The sequence below is a fragment of the Hermetia illucens genome, chromosome 3 (genome assembly GCF_905115235.1).
Source record: "Hermetia illucens chromosome 3, iHerIll2.2.curated.20191125, whole genome shotgun sequence".
Lineage (NCBI taxonomy): Eukaryota > Metazoa > Arthropoda > Insecta > Diptera > Stratiomyidae > Hermetia > Hermetia illucens.
The window spans coordinates 174,818,220-174,833,328 of NC_051851.1; the positions used below are offsets into that span (position 1 = coordinate 174,818,220).

The 15,109-nt window shown below is 46.0% G+C and overlaps 1 protein-coding gene across 1 annotated transcript in view; it reads right to left on the reverse strand.

Annotated features, from left to right (window-relative positions):
* Positions 1 to 866: 866 nt before the first annotated feature.
* Positions 867 to 15,109, reverse strand: part of LOC119650678 (calcineurin-binding protein cabin-1-like) — a 261,076-nt gene continuing 246,833 nt past the window's right edge. Inside the window, exons 21-24 of the mRNA XM_038053631.1 lie at positions 3,467 to 4,029; positions 2,889 to 3,336; positions 2,644 to 2,820; positions 867 to 2,520 (exon numbers count right to left, since the gene is read on the reverse strand). Coding sequence (XP_037909559.1) covers positions 1,051 to 2,520; positions 2,644 to 2,820; positions 2,889 to 3,336; positions 3,467 to 4,029 — 2,658 coding nt within the window. The 3' untranslated portion in view covers positions 867 to 1,050. The remainder of the gene's footprint in view (positions 2,521 to 2,643; positions 2,821 to 2,888; positions 3,337 to 3,466; positions 4,030 to 15,109) is intronic.

Sequence of the window (15,109 nt, forward strand, 5' to 3'; positions counted from 1 at the left end):
AGGGCTCCACAATGTGCCACCAGCAGAATCAAGCGTTGATTGATGTACTCCCAACCGTTTTACTTGGATTACGGAATAGTTGCAAGGACGACATCGGAGCAGAGGATCCAGTGCGGAGATGCTCTACTGGGCAATGCTTGCGCTTGCATGGGAGTTCGTAGCGTCCGAAAATTAACACATTGAGCCGAATGCATTCATCGAGTAACTTTGAGAAACAATGTGAACACTTCGACCCGTGCAAGCTGCATATCATTGTAAAGTTTTTCGAAGCAAGAGTTTGGAAACCTGCACTCACGTTTTTCTTCGAGTGTACTCGACCTGGAAAACGCTAGGACAAACATAGTCCGGAACTCCTAAGATCCTAAGCAGAATATCCCAAGTCGAATATCAAATTGACTTCGATGGAAAGGAAATCAATGCTTCTACAGAACGCATGAAACCTGCATTCCTCGAGGCTACAGCGTTCAAAGGAAACAACATATCGACAGCAACAAGCTCATTCAACAACACTAGTTATATCAACAATGTTTAAAGTCAAAAACCTGGAATTTTGCAGGAACTTTCTGCAATAAAAAAACACACCAGCAAGAAAAAACGGAATAATTATTTAGGACAAATGCGAAATTTTTAAAACGCTTCGTAAAAGACTTGTAAGTTTTAGCAACCTTACTGATGAAATTCAGGAAGTTGAGGTAAAAATAAAGATATATAAAGAGTACTTACCTAAGGAGAGTTTAAGACCCCCATATCCTTCCGAAAAAACATCCTTTTCATTTCCGCTGTGATTCCTGTTCAGCTTTATCGCCCATTGATTCAATTATTTCTTCTTCTAATCAGGGTCACAATTAAGATACAAAACCACCAAATATGTAAGATACGTGTCTATTCAAACAGCAAAAGATTATATCATGATTATGCGATACGAGTATAAGCATTAAGTATGTCTTCAAACAAATTTAGTAGATTAAAAGCGGAATAAAATTAAGCTGCAATCATGAACCCAAAAACTCCAAATCTGAACACAAATCGAAATCCTCTCCGCGGACGCATCTAATCCAAAATAATGACATCGACTTCTTTCTTCTTGGAAGCTTGTTGACCTCCACCACTGCCACTGCCACTTCCTCCACTTCCGGGTCGATGAGCAGATGAACTTTCATTAAGTGCATTAGCCTTTTGTCGTTCCGCCAGTTTTTGCTGCAAAGTCTTTGTCGGGCTGCTTTGAATGAGTGTCGTCCCAGCCCCCGGTGGAGTGGGTAGAGTTGGGGGCGTAACGGTTGAAGTACTTTGATGTGCAGCTCCTAGCACGCCTACACTCCCTAGACCAGGTGACAAGCCGGGTGATGGATTAGGCGACGAATGCGCTAGAATGGGCGATTTCGACAAAGGGACGTTAAACGGTGACGGAACAAATGATTGAGGTGATTGTTTAGTTTTTGTGGGCGGTATTGGGATAGCAGTGATACTGTCAGGGAGACGTGGTGTCGGAACAGTGGATGAAGTTGCTTGACTTGGTGACGTGAAACGCGGCTGAGATTTGGGGGCTCGGGGCTTCTTAGTAGTGGACCTTTTCGGAGGTACCGGCATTTGGAATGGGGGGATCTGACCTAGTCCCGCAGGGCCCATACTAGCTGCCGGAGGAATACCCATTGATGTAAATAAATCAGCGTATGTTTTCAAAAGATTCACTTGAGAATTGTAATTCTGCAAATTAAAATTGCCCATAAAAGGCATCTGCTGAGCGAGAGCTGAGAGGCTATTTAATTGAGCAGCAGAAGCACCTGGGAAGCTTGATGGAGACGTTGAAAGCGGTGCCGATGGTGGCCTTGCGTATGGATTGACATTGGTCTTTTTAGATGCCTTACTTTTCGATGGATATTTTGAAGGTTCCTTAGACTTATCAGGGAACATGGACAGTTGGGACATTTGTGGAGAGCTCGTCGGAGTCTTTGTTAATTTTTCTGAAGAGAAAGAAGGAGCTGGTGTTATGGTCAGTGATTTCGGTAGATCAGGAAGAAGTGGCAATTGTGACACTGATGAACTGGATAGATTAGAAGTGTCCGATTTAGATCCCGTGACCGGCATAGGAGTGGGTACTCGTGTCATTGAAATCGAAGTGCCAGCCATAGAAGAAGAAAATATTTGGGATGCAAGTGATGCGGAGGAGGAGTGTTTTGGTTCCTTCGTCGTTCCCGGAATTGTTGGTTTAGAAGTGGTTGGAGTAATTGTTAATTCGCCACTGCCTAGATTGATTGTAGACGAAGACGATTGAGTTGTTGGTGCAGATTTCCCGGTTTGGGACGCAAGCGATGCCATTAATGTGTTCATATCGAATTGTGGAATCTGTGGCTTTGTGGAGGTCATACTGCTTGTTGACGGTTGGGGTGGTGCAGATGACGACGGGAATGTTGAAGATAGGGTGGATTTCGGTAAGTTTGAAGATAGCAAGGATGATATTGATGGGCTGCCAAGTAGTATCTTGTAGTATTCTTGAGTGAGCGTTTTCATGTAGTTTGGATCCTGGAAAAATAAAGAAAAAAAGGGCTTAATTCAATTGGCAAACAGAAGTCCTCAGACATGGGAAATGATGCGATTTGAAAAATTCTCTCTCAATCAAAGAAGATGATTAAAATCTAAACATACCTTCGATAGCGCATTGTTGAAACCCGGATTGCTATATAACAATGCAGCGATAGTGGCCGGATCGAAAAGCGATGGAGGAATTGCTGGCGGTGGTATATTTTTATTAACGGTCTTACTACCAACCGGGCGCCCACGGGGCCTTGACGTGATCCCAGGAATTGTCACTGGTTTAGATACCTAAAATGGACAATAAAAAAAATCTATAAAATGACTGGCGGAATATGATTAAACGTATGTCGTCCTACCGTAGCTGTCGTCATTGGAATTGTTGTTGATGGCATGCAAACAGCGGTGATGGTAGTGTCCATTAAATTTTGCACCATCGAAGCGGGTTGATTGGCCGCTGCAGCCGCAGCTAATGCCTGTTTTTCTTGATTCTTTCGTACGGAAATCTCCTGATTGCATAATTTCACGGCCAAATCAACGAGATTTGCATTGTCTGGCATTTTTGTAACTTTGTCTTGGATATAAAATTTGTAAGCATCGACGAGAATTTGTTCGAATAGTGATTCCTTTTGACTAATGTGCTTATTGCAGACTTTCTGAGTTTTAAAGATGTCCAGAATCAAGTTAAGAAGTTCATCATCATTGCGTTTTTCCATGCATTGTTTAAGACAATCGCGCATTACTTGCACACAGAATGAGAGAGATTGCTCGCAAAGTTCTTTACGATCGATCTCTTTTATGTAGCGCCTACAAAATCGAAGAGAATAGGATCAGTTTTAGAGGGAAACGTTTTCAATTATAAATGAAGCTGGATAGGGTCATTTAGTTGAAAGGCAACATGAAATATAGGAAAAGTCCCAAAAGATGAAACACTTACTTGTCGTTGTCAGGCGGACGATTAAGTTGCACGGCCATATCAATTAGAACCTTATGATCCTTGCTTTTCTTCAAAACCTCCAGCAAAATAACAACACACTTCACTAAATGTGCCGAAAAACTCCCAGGTCTGTCAATTTCCGATGAAGGAATCCTCCAGATTCCATTGAAAAAGTTATTATTCTTCCGATCCGCGAACAGCCCCATAATTTGATTCCCCAATTTGGTTACGTAAGAGCCCAAAAGCAGATTTTTGCACATTTCCATATCCCTCAGCTTCTCAGGGGCACGTAAATAATGGTTGACAAGACGATAAATGGATTTGTAGTGCTCGGAAAATCTTGTTACACATTCTTCCAGGTTGCGAACACAGCTGCGGTAGATGGGCTCCAGTTCAGATTCGGACATAGGAGTTGATTCATCTGGCTTTTCAGATTCATCATCGGTTGAGCTACCACTTTCGGAATCTGAACTGTCGGAATCTGAGCTGTCTGAGTCTGAACCACTGGAGGATGTTGTTGAACTGGAGGTTCCTGTGCCTGTTGTTGTGGTGATACCACTTTCCTGAAAGAAACATTTAAGGTTTTCATTAGTTTTTTTGATCATTTTATATTCTTTTTCTTTAAATTAATTCACAAAAAGGAAAGAAGAATCCAGGCTGTACCATGGGAAGATTATTTTGTGTTTGAGTCCCTTAAGGAGACCCTTAGATGACTGACGTGCTTTGTCAATTATAATATCATAAATCTGAAGAGAGCACCTTAACTAGAGAAGTCTTCTCAGACCAGATCCATATCTTGACATAGTGACCCGTTTCCTCTGGTGATATAACAAAAATGTACCAACACACTCTGCTCCTTCCAAACGATCATTCGAAAATTCGTATTTTAGAGCGAGCAGACTAAATGGATCGTTAAGACTGCCTTTCATATGGACGATAAGTTGTTTGAAGCTTCGACAATAGATATCGCTAACGAACTTATCCGAAAAGTGTCGGAAACTCTGGACAAAGGCGAACTGCCCTTGACTAAGTGGACTTCCAGTTGGATGAACACTCTCATCAATCTACAGAAGGCCGAAAACGATATGCAAATCCTTAGCCTGCATTTCAATCTCTAGGACCTAATGCCGATGCACAGCGAGACACATTGGCAGCCCCGGAGCCGTCGACAATTCCTTGCCAACGTCGATGCGATTATGTGAGCCTAGCTCTGCCAAGATCGTGGTTTTTGCATGCATCAGGAGTCAGCCCCTTTAGGACCCTGTTTGGGTAGTTTGCATTGAACAGGTATTAGTAGACTCTGTTGCCTCAAGCGGGCACTAATCCGTCCGTGAGTTCCGTGATCTGCTACGTGTAGGTCAGGCCTCAAGGAACTGGAGTAAGGGCTTTGCCTCTGAGGGTATACCCGTTCGGGACTATTGCGACCCGCACCCTTGCCCACTTCAATGAAGAACAAAAATGACATAAATGAGGAGAAAGTGGGAATGGACAAAGAGTTGGCTGCGTTTGTACGCAGCACGAAAATGCGCCACTCGCCGCAGGGCGCAGTGAAGCACGCAACAAGGGCTGAAATACCCAACGAGACATCGGGATGCGAAAATAAAGAAAAAAACTCAGAAATCGATGCGGTACCTGGGACGGAAGCAGCAACCCAGAAAATACCACGCAGTGCCGAAGAAGAAGGGCTTATCAGGAAATTGGCGCTGCTGTGGAGCGCATGCGGTCTACGACATTCCTCCAGAAAAACGTCAGGAATGGCCTGAAAAACGGGCTCCTGGATTGATTTTCGTATTAGAGGCGGACATGCAGAACAAAAAAAAAATACGAATAGGGACAAAAGGCAACAACACGCCGCCATTTGTTACTCCAAAAGAAAAGGTGGAGAGACGAAGAAGAACTAGACGGCCAGCTCTGCCTATTAGCACGACGAAAGGCAAGTCTCTTGCGGAAGTCTTCAGCAAAATTCCGCCCTAAAATGGTGGCGCGAAAGTGTCTTCCATTCAGAAAACGAAGGGTGGTGGAGTCCTAGACGAATTAAGCCTGAGGGCATCAGATAAAGGTGCGTTCTGTGAAGCAGACAAGCGGCTACTGGAAAAAAAAACCTTTGGTTTCTACCCTAGAACCCACGTGCACTCTATCCGAGATCTTGATTGCCCCACAGAAAAGAACGAAATGGAAGAGACCATCAAGCGCGAATGTCCGAAAGTAACAAATGTCCGGATTGGTATTACCCCTGGCAAGTCCCGAGGGCGAAAACTCGCTATGGTAGAAGATGCCGAACAATACGCGAGGAAGCTTCTTAGTAGAGGGAAATCAGAATTGGTTGGGTAATATATAGGATATGAATCTAGCCTGCACCAACCCAATGTTACAGATGTTTGGATTATGGGCACACGTCTGCAACCTCCCGGGGAGCTGACAGCAGGGAAAAATGCCCCAGATGCGGCCAAGTAGGCCACAAATCCACAATTCCTTCCACGAAAAAGAGATTTGCGTTCCATGCAGGGATCGTGGTGCGTTTGAACTCGGCTCAGTTCGGTACGGAAATCGAAGTGAACAGTATTGAAACAAAAACTCAGTTTCATGGCACCTCGACAAATGCCATCTAAGTTCGGGACGGCACCCACCTTAGAATTCTTGTCCAAGCCCGAGGGGACGGCGTTGTCTGGATTCGGTGTTTAAGGTTAACATTTTTCAGGGTCTATCTAACACCGAATAAGACCTTGCCGGACTTTCAACGCAGGCTTGATGCTCTGCAAGACGCTAGCTTGGACACAGAAGAGCGGATCCTGGTCGAGAGTGACTTCAATGCCAGAGCACTTGAATGGGGCATGCCTCACCCAGACTCCAGAGGGAAACGAATTCTTGAAATGGCAGTGAGAACAGGATTTGTAGTTTTAAACACCGGATTCACCCCAACAATCCAGCGCTTAGGCTGTGAGGGAAGCATTCCCGATGTAATCTACGCGTTAGAATCGCTGGTAACGCTGGTGGACGGGTGGCGAGTTCTGGAAGACTTCTCGGCAAGCGACCATCAATAAACTACTTTCAAATTGGCTGATACAACCTCACGATGTACTCCGGCGCTCATCTGCGCATGGTACGTCGCGAGGGTGAACACCGGGGAATTTGTCGAAACTATTGAGGTAGGTGGGACCGCACTGGAGGGCACTCCAGGGGGTGGTGTCGCTGCAGCTAACACTGTCGTTTATTCAGTTATAAACCTGATAAGGACGGCCTGCGGAGCTTCCATGGCCAGCAGAGCATCGAAACGTGGCAAGCCTTCTATGCATTGGCGGCTGAAATTGCAGAGTTCCGGAAGGACCGAGAGGACGCATATACCATAATGATAGAGTACAAATCAGCCAAAAACGGACTCCACAGCGCAACAAACAGGAGCAAAGCTCACTACTGGCAGAACCTGGTCGACGAAGTGAATCCGAACCCGAAAAATCGAGGCACTGCAGAAACCCTGTTCATCTAAGGCCGATCAGATGGACTCCATTGTCCGGGCACTGTTCCCTGCGCACCCCGCACGGGATGGTTGACGGCAGCGCGGAGGACACCGAGGACTACCCACTTTTCTGTATAGAGGAGTTGGAAGAGGCACTCCACTCAATGAAAAACAAAAAGGCGCCAGTACCCTACACAACATTGGCCAGAACTATTGCTCGGCGCATTCAACGTTTGCCTGAAAGAGTGTTGACCTTTTCCCACATTCTGGTAAGTCAAACAGGCGTAAGTGCCTAATGAATTTTCTCAAGTGCTTTGTTTTTCGTATTTTCGTTAAATAGAGTATAATTTTCATTAAATAGAATACAATGAGTGGAATTTCTCACGGTAAAGGTTTATTCTGTTCATATCCTAAACAGAGATCATTCCTTTCTCGTTGGAAGGTGGAGAGGCTTGCACTGATCTGTGAAGAGAAGGTCGATTTGATGTCTTCATACCGACCACTTTGTATGCTTGAAACTGCTGGGAAAGGGCTCGAAAAACTCGTTATAAATGGACTCGCTGAAGCGATACATGCTGCCGGAGACTTATGTCTACGGCAATTCGGTTTTAGAGCAGAAAGATCCATACAAGTCGTGGATGTTGTCTATCGAGTGGAAGCATACAGCCGACGAACTCCACGGGTGGTGCTCCTCGTAGCGCTTGACGTCAGAAACGCCTTTAATTCCGTAAGATGAAAAGACATTTTAGGCATACGAGACAATACTTTCCACGTGCCGAGTGATCTCTTACGAATATTGAAGGATTATCTGAGGAACCGCTTCCTGCTCTATGAAACGCTAAGAAGATCGAGGTCACGTCGGGGGTAGCGCATGGATCCATCCTAGGGCCGTACCCCTGGAACGCTACCTATGATAATTTACTTAAACTCGACATGCCAGAAGAGTCGCGCCTGGTCAGTTATGCAGATGATGTCGCGGCGCTCGTTGCTGGACGCAGTGTCGAACAGGCGCAAAACAGGCTCGGCATATTGAGGCGACGGGTAATCGGATGGATGACTACTCATAGCACTGAGAAAAACAGAAGTATTCATCCTGAGAATTCCGAACTTGCGTACCATATCGTTTGGCAAGTCGATAATCAAGTCAACACCAGCGGTAAAGTACGTCGGGCTGAATTTTTTGAGCAGATCAAAGCAGCAGCAAACAAGACTGCAGCTGGAGTTTCGACGTTCAGTTGGCTAATACCGAATATTGGGGGTCCTACGTCTAGCAAGCGGCGTCTCCTGATTAGTTCAACGCAGCCTATCCTGCTCAACGGCACAGCGGTATGCGCTGGCGCTCTTGGCAAAAAAGTATTATATATTAAAAGCGTCTTGCTCAAGCACAGAGCCGGGGAGTTTTACAGCAGGCGACTACGTATCGCACTATCTCTGAACCAGCCGTGATGGTGACTGTGAGAGTGATTCCCGTTGTCCTTCTTACTAAGGAGCCTAAAGGCATATATAAGTGCAAGACAGAAGAATCAAGGGAGGGAGGAAGGGCAACGCACCCTAGACGAATGGCAACTCTCTTGGCAAAATGAAACTACAGGCAGATGAACTGCGCGGCTCATCGACAACTTAGGTTCGTGGCTGAATCGGAAGCATGGCAAGACTGACTACTTCCCTACCCACTTCTTAAGTGGGCATGGGGGTTTTCTTCTCTTACCTGCACAAGACTGGAAAGGATTGTGTGTTTTGCAATGGAGTTGTGGACGACGCTCATCACACTTTTTTTTCTTGTGGAAGGTTGGATGGGATCCGTCAGCAGCTCTATTTAAACTCAGAGGATCTCTCTCCAGACAACATTGTCGAGGAAATGCTGAGCAGTGCTGACAGGTGGAGCCGTGTTGTCCATTAGGCTCGGATCTTTCTCGTTGCTAAGAAGATCGAGCACGACCGGTGGAGGAGCCGGATGGCAGGGGGTTCCTTGAACTGACAGTTCCCTTCCTCCTCTTCGCTCCCGTCGGTGAAAGAAATTCCCTGATTTGAAGGCTCCGCAAGGCGCGAGAGTTCGAGGAATAGCCCGAATTAGTGTAACAAACGGTTCCAGGCTAGCTCTCTGACGATGGGCAGGTGTTTAGTTGGTAGTCCGACGATGTACGGTTGCGGGCGTCCAACACTTTATACGTAAATGCATTCACCTACCCTACTCGCGACTGACTAAGCTGACCCTGACCAATGTGTGAGGCCAGATAAAAGCAACAAGATCATTCTCGAGACCTTTCCACACCTCGGTGCAAAACCGGGATGTGTGGGATTCCTTATTAAGGCAGGCCTAGACCGGATACCGGTTGATGATGATGTTCTAGATTGAACGTTGGATTACCGGGAGAGCAGGAATTGGATGTCACTTCGAACCTGTTAACCACTGGAGTTACTGATATTGCAGATAATCTGAACATCATTAGCTCCTTGGGGGGATGGATTCCGATGTGGGTGTGAGCTCCAATGTGCACGTTATGACTTACAAAAGTTTTGGCCAGAAGATGCCGAGGAAGAGTGGGGCTCGAAGACTACACCTTGCAATTAGCTGGAGGCAGTGTCTTTTTGCGTGCTGATTCCAATCGAGCCGTCCCCATGTACTTGAAGAGGACGATCAGATCCGAGTGTGCAAGGAACTTACCTTAAATGATTCTTGCAACGAAGCCCCATTGGAAGTTACCTGGTTCTATGATAGCCCCTGAATTCACATACTTCAGGAGAGTTCCTGTTGTATGTGCGTTCAGCTCGGTTGTTGCGATTGCCTCGCTAGTGGGAACTTCATGGGGGTTACTGGTTACGTTCAAGCGAACAGAGACCGTCAGACCGTTCGGTAGAGATTTAGGTAGGTCTTGCATCCACCGGTATGAATGCTGAGCCATGCGCTCGGTATAGACTGGCACCGTTGTAGCTTACTGTAATGGAGTTCTCATTGTCGTCACAAAATCAATCTATGTCTGAAGAAGACCGTGGATTTAAGTCCCCGAGACAGGTACCCACGTAAAACCATAGAGAAGTAACTGTAGTCTCAACGCCTACACCTAACCTAATGTGCCTTTTTGCGTCGAGAGTGACTGGATGATACTGAAAAGTTAGTCGAATCCATCATGTGAATGTACTCTGTAAGGTAACGTAGAAATGATGAAATTATCTTGTGCCTCCTAGGCTATGGAAAGATATTATGCTTCGACGAATGGGGAACCACTGGTTGTTCCTCCCAGATTTTTTGATGATGCCGTCTGATTTAGTGGCCTTAAGCTGTACGCTCCGGCGGGAGCGATTCTCGGCCGCTTACCTCGGTTCTTGTTATGATGCCATCTGATTTGGTGGACTTAAGGTGCGTTGGGTAATGCGTATGGATTTTTTTTCTGGGCCGGACAAGATACTTGTGTTGTTCAGGTTTAAGAAAGGCGTTGAAATCGGGAACATATCTAATTTTCCTTCTATTTCAACTTAAAAAAATTAGCGGTCGTTTTTATTGATTGGGTAGTGCTCGATGGGATGCATGTTACTGGTTTTGAACATGTTATATTCAAGAAGACGAGCTGGCTACGATAGGAAAAGGAGGAAGGCTAGACTGCCAGAAGAAGTCCTTCGCGAGATGAAGTCCGTAGATAGTGGAGCAGGAATCTTTCTTGTACAGAAAACGAGGGATGGTGGAATCCTGTTGAATTAGGTGCATAGGCAAATGACAAGGATTACGTTCATGAGGCTTCGAAGGCTATAGGAGAAGGAGAATCGCTCCTTCCCCCATCGACGGGACTACATCCAGACAACCGCACACAACTGAGCGCTGATTTGTTTTTTAAGGTTAGCAAGTGTTTGACACCTATTTCATCGTTGGCCACATCTGGGCAATCTGGTTTTATCGCCTACTACATATTTTTTGTTTGTTTGGAAGACAGTTCAGGTTACTTTTCTCAAAATCGCAAAGGGACCAGAGGGTGACATTCGCAATTTTCACGTCCAAAGTGGTGCTTTACAGAAACAGGTCTAATGAGAAGGCAAAGGAAAAGTGTGATTTCTCCAGGCTCAGAGTTTTTTTTTTGGGGTCAAAGGTTGTAGAAAATTTACCAAAATTAGATGACGCGCAGAATTTTCAACCCCAGCCTGAATATCCTATTTCGGGCCAGATTACAATTTTTATTTATCAAATGAGACAGGTCATCACCCTCAATCAATTTTTCCAAGAACTAATAACTTTTAGGCGCACATATGACCCTACTTCAAATAAGGCTGAAACATTCTTACTTTTTATGGAAATCAAGGGGCCAAAAAATATTTTCTCTTCAAGCATCTTTTTAACTTTTACAGGATAAAAATTCCAGGGATGGAAACACACCTGGGAACCAGTTTGGGTATAAAAGTTATCAAATTAGTTTACCTGGTAAATATTACCCTTCCTAAAAGTTGGGTACTAAGGGAGGACTTTCTTTATTTGGAAAAGGCACAAGTAATTAAGCCTCCAATTTCGGGGATAGAATATATTTTCAGTATTAATATGACCAGATATATAAATTGGAAAATTTCTATTTATTTTCAGTCACATTTTTGATTAACAATCGTCAGTTTTGACAAGGTCTGATCCTCACCTTTATTTGTTTCAGTATTCTGGTTTTAGTGTACTTAGTGTACAGCGTTCATAACGTCCAGTAGTCTTTCAAACGACAACACGATCCAGGACAATAAAAGAAACCTTAAACACTTTGGATCCCAATTATTTTTCAAATTTGGCAGGCATGGACCTCAATATAAATCAGATCGAGGCTCTTATAGGTTTCATGTTTTTAAAACATCAACTTGGATGCCAACTAACGCCAGAAGAAGCGACCCTCATCATTTCTCGATGCGTAGCCGCTCAAAGTGAGGCGGAATGGCGTGAACAGTTCGAACAAATCAACCAGGAAGCGACCAAAGCCCTTGAGGGTAGCAGATATGCCAAATATGAATATAAAGCACAAATGGCCAGGAAAGTGCCACGGACTGCCAACAAAACGGACGAACAACGCCAAAGGAATAATGAGTCCTCTAGAAGGTCTCGATTCCGACGCGCTCGTCGAAACTTTATGCAACGTTGTGTGATTTCAAAGGGATGGGCTTTAAGTGACCAGTTAGGTGTACGCGTCAACTGTCTAATTTGGCTGACTGCTTTTCTGGAGGCTTGCCTGCAATCTCGCGGTGTTGATTTGACGGCATCGCATGAGTTTTTCAGCCAATTGACGAATTATCATTTGATGTTTCAGGAATTATTGAAGCAACCAGCTGAGACCTCTGGCAAACGTAAATGGAGTCAAATGCAGAATGAATAATAAATTAGATTTAAGGACCCAGGCCCACCGTGTATTAATTGGGCTCAATTTATTTTTATTATTGCTTTAAGGTGATCAATGTATTTTTGTAGATTAATTAATTAAATAATATTGTAGCTAGGATTACTCATATTTGTAATTTTTATATAAAATTAAAGCCATTCGGTAGGAAACCATCTGTTTTTTCTGATAACATTTTGGCTGTCCCCCGATTTTGAAGCCAGCCATGGCCCAGCCCTAAAACTTTATGATTAATCCTTCTGGGTTTCTGCGTCAATAGTTGAAGTTTGAAGGTTGTTTGTTAGCCATTGCTTAAAGGAATGCGGCACTCAGGAACTTTCATTTCATGCAATGTTTTTCTCGATTCGATGCTGAAACCACTCTCATTTTTGCAAAGGGAACAGATCTGCTGTACTTCATCTGTTTTCCAGTACCTACCCTCTTTCCCTTTTCCCAGCTTCTCAAATACCTTTTCTGTCAGGTCCTTGACAGCACTCACACACACACATCTCCATTTTCCCTCCTTTTCATCCATGTAAACGCATTATTTTTTTTTTTATGGATGGAGGTGGAAATCTTAGAAAGACGCTGCTGCGCCAGGTTGCAGCAGTGTGTGGGATTCACACCTACTAAAACCACCCCCACTCTTCCGCCCCTCCCCGTGGGACCACCGTGAAGTATTACTTCGCGGGGGAGGCTCTGGTCCGCTATACCAGCTCGTCCATGTCACGTCTCCGTCGCGCCGCCTTCCGAGCTCGATCCAACTCCAGGAGTTTTGTCTGCACCACGGCTACTGCCTCATTTACCGCCATCCAGTTTCCCTCCGACTTCAACATCTCTTCCACCAGGTTGGAGGGCTCGATGTCCGCCCCTAAGATGCTGTTCAACCTCCTTTTCTGCTGCAGAAATCTGGGACAATGGAACATAACGTGCTCCGGGTCCTCGAGTGTAGCACCGCATTCAGGACAGTTGAGAGACTCGTCCAACTCGAAGCGATGCAAGTACTTCCTATAGCCACCGTGTCCCGTAAGGAACTGTGTCAGGTGGTAATTCAATTCTCCGTGCTTTCGGTTGACCCATTTCTCGATGCACGGGATCAATGTATGGGTCCACCTGCCCTTGTCGGAGTTATCCCATCGTTGTTGCCACTTGCCACACAACTCTCTCCTGATGGCTTTTCGGAAATCCGCATTCACCTTGGCTGGATTTGCCTTCCGTTTTTCGTAGAGCCAGTGTGCCTCGCTCGCTAGAAGATCTATAGGGATCATTCCTGCGATAACACACACTGCCTCCGTCGGCGCCGTCCTAAATGCGCTGCACACCCTTAGCGCAATTGGCCGGTATGCCGAACATATCTTCCTCCGGTTGACAGCGTGGTTCAACGCTCCCACCCAGACAGGGGCCGCGTATAGCAGGATCGACCTCACCACTCCCGCGATGAGTAGCCTGCAACTATACTTCGGCCCTCCCACGTTAGGCATCATCCTTCCAAGGGATGAGCTGGCATTTGCTGCCTTCTCTCGCACATAATCCAAGTGTCCCTTGAAACTCAGCTTGGCATCGATCATCACCCCCAGGTATTTGACAAAAGATTTTGAGACGACCTCACGATTACCAACCTGGATGGTAACCGTGTTGTTCTTCCTACGGTTGGTAATGAGGACCGCCTCCGTCTTTTCGTCCGCCAGGTCCAGCTTAGCCATTCGTAACCATGACTTGATGGTATGAATGGCTTCATTTGCATAAAGCTCCACGTCCTCGGGATGCTTTGCAATTGCAACTACCGCCAAGTCGTCCGCAAAACCAATAGGCGTTGTCTCCTCCGGCACGCGAAGGCCAAGCACTCCGTCGTACATTATGTTCCACAGCAGCGGTCCCAATACAGAACCTTGAGGCACACCTGCTGTCACAATGTACTCCTTCGGCCCGTCGTCCGTCTCGTACCAGAGAAGTCTGTCCGAAAGGTAACTCTCGATGAGCCGAGCCAAGTAGCTAGGAACACCCAGTTTGGCCAAAGCGCCCTTAATCCCGCCCCAGTTGGCTGAGTCAAAAGCATTTTTGACGTCCAACGTCACCAGAGCACAGCATTTGCCCATGGCCATTGCATTTCGAGCCAATTCCACGACCTTTGCTACTGCATCGACCGTAGAACGGGCTCACCGAAACCCATATTGCCGCTCTGAAAGACCACCCGCAAGCTCGATGAACGGGAGCAGCCTGTTGTATATCACCCTCTCCAACATCTTCCCCATGGTGTCTAAGAGACAAATAGGGCGATATGAAGAGGGCACGCCGGGTGGCTTTCGAGGCTTCGGTAGCAAGACCAGCTTCTGCCTCTTCCACTGGGCGAAAAACACTCCTTCCGCCATGCACGATTCGAATGTGCTTGCGAACCACCTTGCTCTGGCCTTGACCGCCACCTTCAGAGCCCTGTTCGGAATTCCGTCCAATCCCGGAGCCTTGCTGTCCCCAATACGCCTGCAGATTTCCCAAAGTTCCTCTTCGGTAACATCAGGGATGGAGAAGGCGTCCTGCTGAGCTACCAGTTGGGGTTCTCTTTCGTCCTGCTCCTGCTGCGGGAAAAGAGTTGCAATTATTTGCAACAAGAGCCGTGGGCATGTCACCTGAGGTGATTTTCGCCCGCGGATCTTCTTCATTACAACTTGGTAGGCTGTACCCCACGGATTCGTATTAGCCTCCATGCAGAGCTTCTGGTAGCATTCCCGCTTGCTTCTCCGAATGGCCTTCTTAGGGTTGCTTCGCATATCCCTGTATTCCTCATCACGCATTATTGACAACCTATTTGATGCGTTATCCTCGGCAATCAGATCGAGTGTCCTAAACACCTGGTAAGGCACA